At 31.8% G+C, this 9,467-nt stretch overlaps 1 protein-coding gene across 1 annotated transcript; it reads left to right on the top strand.

The window, feature by feature from the left end:
- Window positions 1-6,473: 6,473 nt before the first annotated feature.
- LOC149881482 (uncharacterized) lies at window positions 6,474-8,919 on the top strand. The gene is made up of 2 exons (XM_090068907.1): window positions 6,474-6,932; window positions 7,150-8,919. Exon 2 carries the CDS (start codon window positions 7,595-7,597, stop codon window positions 8,906-8,908), a length of 1,314 nt encoding a protein of 437 aa, XP_089925033.1. The 5' UTR covers window positions 6,474-6,932; window positions 7,150-7,594; the 3' UTR covers window positions 8,909-8,919.
- The last annotated feature ends 548 nt before the right edge of the window (window positions 8,920-9,467 follow it).

The following is a 9,467-nucleotide window of genomic DNA, read 5'->3' as shown; positions in this document are numbered from 1 at the left end:
AAAGTCACCACGAAATGCGCTTAAGAAACTCTTTTGTTTATCTTTCTATAGTTCGAACCTCTATAATTCGAAAACAAATCAATAATTCGATCGGATTTTTTGGACCAGTTGCACAGTGAATCATCTAATACAAGTTAGGTGAACAAAACTCAATTCAAGAAATCAATTAGTAGATAATCTCATGATATTTCTGAACACTCCTAAGCGAAAATTTCCTAGTATTAATTAGTGCACGTGTTTTTAAGTGTTGATTCATTAGCGCTTAAGTGACATTTAAAAATAAACATAGTTTTGTCATCAAGTTTGTTGCAATTTCGAAGTGTAGCAATAGGTTATAGAAAGTTTATTGTGAGTAATAATTACAACTGTTGCGATAAATTTTACTTTAGAGGCTATGTACTTTGTATTTTATCGAAATTTTATTTCAAATGAGTGAAACAACTAGTGCCATGTAGATTTTAAAAACACTGTAAAAAATTGCAACTTATATTTGTTTTTTTTTTTAATTTCAAAACATGTAACTAAATTTATCCACATATATCCAAGCTAATTTTTTTACATAAAACAACCACAACCAAAAATTTGGCTACCATGGTCTGCCCGCTTAATTTATGTACAATTTTTTTCAGACTGAGGGTTTTCTTTTACAAAATTGGAATTATTTGAAGAATAGCAAAAACTGAACGAAAAAAGAACGAAATTCTCTTCTGTGATTTGCAAAAAAAAAAATACAATTAAATATTACAAGCATATTCACTAAAATTGTACAAAAATGAAATGCAGCCAATAGAACAATGGATACTTTTTTAAATAAAAATTAAAATAATTTGAGAGCAATAGTTTAGAACTTAAGATAAGTTTGCATCAGTCCTGGTCTTCAACGACATTTGAAGAAAGTCTGCCTCAATGTCGGCAAAAAAAAAAACCTTGTTAACTCTTCTGTAAAAACCAAAAGACGTAGGGTTGTAGACTTAGTGGAATCGCGGAGTGCCAGTGAATTAACCACAGCTGCTGAAAAAGGACATCGTTTATCGGGTCAAAGAAGCGTAGCTACTTCTATTAGAAAAAGCACAGAAACACTAAAGCGAAGAAAATCTTTTAATGTGATTTGTGGTGGCAGATAGTTGAGTAGCCATGAGGCATTAGCTTATTATGTAAGTTCCAAGTATACTAGTCACTCTTATAAACAAACAAGAAAGTGGTCTCTGAAAGCAGGACATGAAGTATTCCTTAAATAGTGTGTGGGCGGCGGATTTTATTTTTTTCTATTTTATTTTTATTTTTATGTTGTGTGCTCAGAGTATATTGAGTGATGCAAAAGTGTGGGACAGCGATAATGAAAACAGCAATGTGAGTGTGAGGGCAGTGGATTTTTATTTTAAATTTATATTTTATTAATTATGTTAAATGTGATTTTTAAATGTGACTGCGGTGGTTGGTTACATGTAAGTGTAATGGTAACGCAAATATAGAGAGTGATAGAATGTGAGGTAGAACTCTCAGTGTGTAACGCAGATGTGGTAAAAGCGCGATAGGAGCATCAGACTTTTTAATAACAATTGTTAACTCAAAAAAAAGCAATAATAAAAATAATAATAATAATAATATTGCCTTACTTAAAATGAAAACAAAAGTAAAAATACTTACGACTGATGTTTCTTCTCTTACTTATTTTTCTTAATCAATATTCTCAATTATTTCTCATCAATATATATATTTTCTTAATATCAACTCATACAAATAACAATACATTAATACTTATAATAACACAAATTGAAAGTTACTCAAATACATTTCCTTACCAAATCTTTCTCATAAGTTCCTCTTTAATTGTTCATAAATTCTTTACATTAAATTCTCTTTAAATCTTCAAAAATCCTTTTCTCATAAAATCCTCTTTCAAAATCTCCTAAAATTCTTTTAAATTCCTTTCTCATATAATCTCTTAAAATCTCTTAAAACTTTTTTTTTCTCTTAAAATTCTTTTTAAAATCTTTCATAACTCTTTCTTAATACATCTTCAAAAACTCTCTTTAAAACACTTCATCAAAATTTTCCCGAAAACATTTCTCTAAAGAGAGGTCTCAAAAAAATCTACTAAAATCTCTCTCAAACAAATAAAAAATCTCCCCAAAGAAAATCTCAAAAAAAAATCTAAAAGAGTTTCTCAACCGTTCCTTTTCTATCTGTCCGCAGGTGTTATTTTGAATTCTTGTCCAGACAATAGATTTCTTTTTCTTCAAGTTCGTTCAGTACTTTAGTTTCAACTGCTGAGTCATGGTATTCTTTAAAACAAGTTTGACTAGTTTTCTTTTTATTAGTCTTTATATCAGAGTGGCTACAGAACTTTCTAGAACTTTACTAATTAAAATCATATCATTGTGTTTCAAGTCGTGTTTGCAAAACAGTTTTAATCATTTATGGTGTGACTTATTCATTTTTCATGCTATAGGACATGTGTGTCCACCTGGTGTGTTTTTGGTTGACTCGCTCTTTTCCTCGTTCGAATGTAGCGTGTTAGAGTCGGGTAAAACTTAAAGATAATGTTTACAATTTTCTTCATCTTCCCTCCTCACAATAGCATAGTTTATGTAAATCCAAAATGTTTTGTTACCCTCCAGAAGACTTTATTTCTGTCTCAGAAACCATAACGAATAAAACGACTAAATAATTAATGGAAACACAGAGGCAATTTCTCAAAAATTAACCCTCTAAATTGTCACTTATATTAATAAGCAAATGGGGATGTAATAGAAGTTCTGGCAACAGTATCTACAAAACAAAGATTTGAGAACTCCGATGCTAATGATGAGTTTCTGTTTGTATTTGCATTTCTCTAATTGAGATTGAGTGATGAATATCATAATAATATTTGGCAAAATTCCCGGCCAACATCAACACTTTATTGCCGACCAATTAAATTCATCTTTTCAAAAGAAACACATGAATTTAAAAAATATTATATCAGTGGTTCTACTCCAAAAAAAAGATGAATGGTGAATTAAAAAGCATGGCCGATTAAAAATAAAATATATTTTGGATTTGTCTATCTTGCATACTTGGAGCTGTACCATTGAATGCATGCTACACTTAAGCTCCCGCTTGGACATAAAAAAGTGGCCAGCTAAAAGCCATGAGGGTAAATTTCGTATCAGATAACGTTCGGAAGAAATCAAAGAAAAATTTTTTTAAAAAAAGGGACTTATTGTAGACAAGCCGAAACCTCGTTATGGCAGTACAAATGATGGCAACACAGCTTGGAAATTTTTCTCTAAATCTGGATATGAGCGGAGAGATTACACGATTAAACGCCGAAATAATTAAAAAATTTAAGTGTTTCATTAAGAACACTATATTTGGCCGTGACATTTATTGCGTCAAATTTTAAAAATGTTGTTCTGAACCTAGAACTTTATATTTAGATTTGTATTCGTGGTATAACGTGCCTGTTACAGTGCTAAGTTTTAATGTCAAGTACTGAAATCATAAAGTCGTGTATTCTTCCGATCGGCCAGCTCTCGAATGAATCTCAAGAAGCCCAAAATAAAGATAGCTGAAAACTTCGAGAGCATTATACAAGGAAAAAGTCGCCTATTTCTAAAAATATAGACTTGCTGGATATGCTCTTAATAACATCAGACCCTATCATCAATTCACTAAGAGAACTGCCTTCAAAAAGAAGCAAAAAATTGTCAGACAGGTTTTGAATTTGATTGTCCCGCTTCCAAAAAAAGCAAATTGTAATTTTTCATATGAACCATTTAATGTTTCAAATGGTGAGTCTTCTGAACATTCGGAGGAGTCAAATGATGAGTTTTCTGATAACTAAATATTAGTTTTGTTGTATAATTTTAAGTACCCTTGTTTTTTAAATATGTTTTTTATATTGTTCATCTTTTTTTTTTCTATTGCAGCTGTCAATTCGATAAAGAAGGGGAGGCAGAATGGTAAAAAAAAAAAAAACCCGCGTAACTCATAATTTTACTTTAAAAGTCAATAATAAAAATAGAATATTACTTATAATTATAGTTTCAAAGTGTTCTATGAATGTAAACTAGTAAATTCCTGTATAAAATATGGTAGTTGAACTTTTTTCAAACAAATTGACTTATTGTTATTACAAAAAGGTTTATTTTACGATTAAAAACTTTTACAAAAAAGTTACAAAGTGAATTTAATATATGAATCAAAAATCAATGAAAAATTTAATAGCCAGTAAAGAAATATCCAGATAAGAGCACTGACAAAAATAATTATTTAATAAGACAATAAGTTCATTAGAATAAAAGTGTCACTCTTCATAATCGCTCTCAAGCGCACTTTCTGAAAGGTTAAGTACAGGTGTTTGTAAATGATGTGCGATATCAGGTGACAATGGCTTTTTTTGGCTAAACAATTACAATATATAAATTTTTAAAATACAATTCATTTGTGATTTTGGTATTCCTCTTACCTTATCCTTACAATGCAACAGCTGCTGAGTTACGCGAAACTTTTTACTCAATTGATTTTATCTTCTTGCCCATTGATAAAGATATCTTTTAAAGTCGGACCAAGTTGGACATAAAACTAAAAATATTGAATTTAACATCATGATAATACAAAGTCTATAAATATTTGGTGATACTTCAAGACAATTTAAAAAAATTAAAAATGAAAATTGGCTGTATTTCCTAAAAAGCAGTTACTTAATTGCTATGAAGAAATCATTTTTTGGTAGCTGAAAAAATTAAAAACATCTTATGAATTTCTATTATATTTCAATTACACATTTGTGTATTAGGTTTTTAAGCATTATCATTATATGTTTTATATCAAAAAATCCTAGTTTTCTAGATTTGTCCCGAAGCTCATATTTTGTATGAAAGTTTTTTTTTCTTCTGGTTTTATCAACTTAGTTGAAATCATTTTCGGTGTTAGGTATGGTAAATTTTATTTTATATTTTAATAATATAAGCTATTAGTTTAAAGTAAAACCCGGAAATTTAAAAATTAAAGTTAATTTTAATCTTTTATTGTTACGCGATTTTATGCAAAACTGAACATTGTAGGGGAAAAGGGGAGGGGGATTGTGACTGAGGGGGTCTGCCCCATCCCTCCGCAAAAAAAAGTCTTCTAAGTTATTAAAGCCAAGGTGATTATTCGATAAAACAATAAAGTATTATTTATTTCAACCATTTAAGACTAGAACAATCGAATTGGCAAGGAAAAAGTTTTTGTCCAGTTAACATGTATTAGACGATTCACTGTGCGTTGGTGAAAGCCTCTCCGTAAATCGACTTTTTAATTTTTGACGTGCAAAAAGCTGGTTAACTTTTGAGCTCTTTTTTCAAATTTCAAATGTTTTGAGTTTTTAAAAAACGATTAACGTTATAAAAACACTAAGGCATCATTGGAATTGGAGGAAGCAAAAACAGATAGAGTTTTGAAAAAATACAATTAAAATACAAATCATATCAAAAGATTTTCTTCGCTTTAGTGATTTTGTACTTTTTTGAATAGAAGTAGCTACGCTTCTTTGACCCGATAAACGATGTACTATTTCAGCAGCTGTGGTTAATTCACTGGTGTTCCACTATTGCTTTAAGTCTACAACTCTATGTCTTTTGGTTTTTACAGAAGAGTTAACAAAGTCTTTTTTTTTGGCCGAAATTTAGGCTGACTTTCTTCAAATGTCGTTGAAGCATAGAACCGATGCAAACTTATCTTAAATTCTAAACAATTCCTCTCAAATCACTTTAATTTTTATCTAAAAAAAGTATCTAGTTTTGAAAATCTTTGATATTCCACCAAATATTCTTTTAACCTGAAAAAAGAATAAAAAATAAAGTCTTACACGCTTTTTTGTCAAGGAAATCTGGCTAAACGGGTGAAAGCTGAAAAGTATTGTCAACAAAGCTGAACTAAAATGGTTCAAACGAATGAGAGCTTTTATTCAAAAAAAGTCAATCTAAAATTACTGACTCTTTTTTGAAAATGTGAAAGTTTAAAACACATAATCTATATTGCATTTAGGCCTAAGAATCACTATTTGGAGCATCCATAAAGTACGCACGCAGGTATGGGGGGAGGGGGGGTTACCAAAAAACGTACAAATGCGTACAAGGGGAGGGGGAGTGTTCATGACAGCGAGTACGTACGCGGTTTGACTATCTTTCTCAGGAATTATTTTTAAAACTTGATCTGCATAAGAAGCAACGAACTTTTCGAATGTAAAAAATCTATTTTTTAAATTACGCAACCTGGTTTTTATCTTTTCAATTAAAACGTTACAACAAGTTAATTTTTTATTATTTTAAATTAATATTTTATTATTAACTTTTTATTAACAATGTACTACTTCAAATTATTATTAAAGTTTAAATGTATTTTTTCTGATTATAAAAAACAAATATTTTTAAAAACAACAATTTTAATGTGACACCTTTCACTGCGAAATGTAACTGCAATTAATTTGAGTCGGGTTATTTTTTTACGTTCTTCGCTTTAACGACACTTAATCTTATGATGAAATTGTTTATTTCCAAATAAACAAAAACTTTTATCTTTCTAATCGAATAATTGAAAACGTTGCAGCAAAAAAAAACTGCTTACTCCCAAGATGTCGAACGAATTTGTTGGGAACGAGAAAAAGTATCTTCAACTCCTTGAGTTATATAAGAAAGCATATTCAACACTTGAAAAACAAAAGCAGTATTAGCACGCACAGGAGTTGTGGAAAATAGTAATGATCAGTCTTTGTATGAAAAAAAAAGTAAACGAATTAAAAGTGAAAGCAAAAAAGTCAAAAGGATCAATCATGTCATTCTGAGGAAATGCTTTATCACCGCCTAGCAAAAAGAAAAAAGATATCCATCCAGTGCCGTCTTCGTCAAATAAAATACAAAGTTTTCCGAACGCAACTACGACAGAACCTGAAAGGATTGAACTTAGTAAGCCATTTTTTGTAATAATTTACAAACTTTTTCTCTCGTGATTTTCTATATATTGAATTCAACCGAATTGGTAATTAAACTACATTGTACGACTATATTGCAATTGCATAGTTTTATTCATCATAATTGGACAACTTGACCATTTTCTCTACATCCAATCTCTATAACTGTCAAGAATTTATAATAGTTTATTTTTGGGTATTTCCTAATTTAGATTTAACATCAAACGAGAAGGAAAGAGCAAATCCGGCGCAAGTTAAAAGTCGGAAGAAAATCTCAGATCTTGAATCACAGCTTTCATCCTTGATAATCTTACGCGATTCTGGTTTGTCTACTGTAACGAGGAAACAATTAGACAATGTGAAAGAAAGCATAAGAAGAGAAAAAACAAACTTGGACAGGTAAATGTTAAGAGATATATCGAATAGAGCTAAGAAGTATAGACAGACGTCTTGGCCATAAAAACCAAACTTTTAAGCAGGCAGTAACTTTCAAAATTTTGTTTTTCAAATTGTCAATAAGAACTTCTAATTGAGGATTTACAAAGTTCGCAGAATCCAGGAAACCTTAATTATAGAAGGTTTTATAACGGAATAAAAGATTTATGTAATATTTTGTTATGTCCAGAAAATTCACTGCGAAAAAGAAATGATGGTAGAATGTTTGCCAAATCTTTTGTTGATGACATGTTTGAAGTTTGCAAATTGTTTGGACCAAAAGCTGTGCTTTTCATGTCCAATGATGATAAAGCCAGGGTACCGTTGGGTCTTACTGCTGCAAGGCTTCAAGTGCCGTTGCTGATGCATATGGAATACAAGGTCAAACTTATGGATCATGACTTTGTCGTTGGCCCACAGCACAAGTTAATCCCATCGGTGTATGGCATATGCGAAGTTAACTATAATGGAAATGTATCCTACAGTGGAGACACTTTCATACGCATAAGAAGTGGGAAACACGATACATCGAATGCTTTTACACATGCTTTTAATGTTAGGGAGCTTTTTGAAACCAAGATGGTTAGACGTAAACCAATTATGTTAATGGAGACTGATGGAGCTCAAGATGAGGCACCACGCTTCCCTAAAACGTTAGCAGCTGCTGTGGATCTCTTCCGCTTGCTGGATTTAGATGTCTTGCTTCACGGTGTGAATGCAGCTGGGCTTTCAGCCTTCAACCCCATTGAAAGAAGAATGGCACCTTTTTCTCGTGATTTGGCTGGAATAGTTCTTCCCCATAATTATTTTGGCGATCACCTTGATTCTTCTGGGAAGACAATCAACCAAGAACTGGAGGTAGAAAATTTCCAAAAAGCGGCTGACGTTTTATCCCAAGTTTGGGAGAAAACCGTCATCGACGGTTACCTTGTTAATTGCCGGGCAGTACCAGTTGGAAAAGCATATAAACCGCCGAATCCTGATCCTGTTTGGGCAGAGAAACATTGTCAGCAATCGCGATACTGTCTACAAACTGTGAAATGCCAGGACAAGTTATGTTGTTCATCGTTTGAAACAAATTGGCTGAATACCATCCCCCAACGTTTCATTCCATTTCCGGCTATCTACGAGTACTGCGAGAATGGTTACAAAGCGATGGAACCGTCTCGATATTTTAAAAACATATCAAACCATTTAAACTTTGCACCTCTGACGCATAGGCTTTTGCTACAAGATATACCTACAGAAGGCTTAAAGTACGAAATTATACCATTTGATCTGTATTGTCCTTCATTGGAAAAAAAGCTTTTAAACGGAATTTGCGACAAATGCAATAAATACTGGCCGAGCGAGGCAGCAATGAAACGGCACAAGAAAGCACATAAAAAACAAAAAATAAAGAATGATATGGAGAGTGATTTAAGTGAAAGTGAAGAAGTCAGTGAGGAGATTACTAATGAAAGATTAGAAGCAGAGTTCATGCCTGTTTTCCATAACATTTTCAATTTATTTAAGTCACCGTTTATGGAAATATAAATAGCTAAATTGATATTTTTGTATTTAATGATTTGAAAACTTTTTTTTTTTTTTGGGGGGGGGGGGGGGGTTAGGTCATACTTTTTAATAAATAACGCGTACGTACGCAGAGGGGGAGGGGGTGTTAAAAGCGTACAAGTGCGTACAAGGGGGGAGGGGGGGTCTAAAAGCATTGGTTTTACTGCGTACGTACTTTATGGATGTCCCCTTTGCTTGTTTTTTCATTTCTATTCGTTACTTTGACCAGAATATTTGAAAAAAGTCAACTTTCTATAATTCGAAAATCTCTCTAATTCGAACTTTTATTTTTTACCCATAAAATTCGAATCAGAGAGATTGTACTGTATATTTAAAAAAATTTTCGCCTTTAAGGCAACAAATCGGGCTGCGTTATATATTAGGCTATGCTTTTATGTTTCGAAGATTTAAAATAGTCAAGAAAGCGAAGAAGAATAGTATGCAGCTTCATAATGAAAATGAAACACAGCGAAATTGTAGACTTACAACTGATTTCACTAAGTGCACACGTGTGTGTACAAGAAGGTGTTTGAGATTTGCA

The sequence above is a fragment of the Hydra viridissima genome, unplaced genomic scaffold (assembly GCF_058129835.1).
Source record: "Hydra viridissima isolate aposymbiotic clone 2 unplaced genomic scaffold, HvirCarnegie_v1 scaffold_12, whole genome shotgun sequence".
Lineage (NCBI taxonomy): Eukaryota > Metazoa > Cnidaria > Hydrozoa > Anthoathecata > Hydridae > Hydra > Hydra viridissima.
This window is presented reverse-complemented; position numbering and strand designations above follow the sequence as displayed.

Coding starts and splice junctions, on each gene's coding strand:
- LOC149881482 (XM_090068907.1), top strand. CDS start 7,595: ATGTTTGCCAAATCTTTTGTTGATGACATGTTTGAAGTTTGCAAATTG.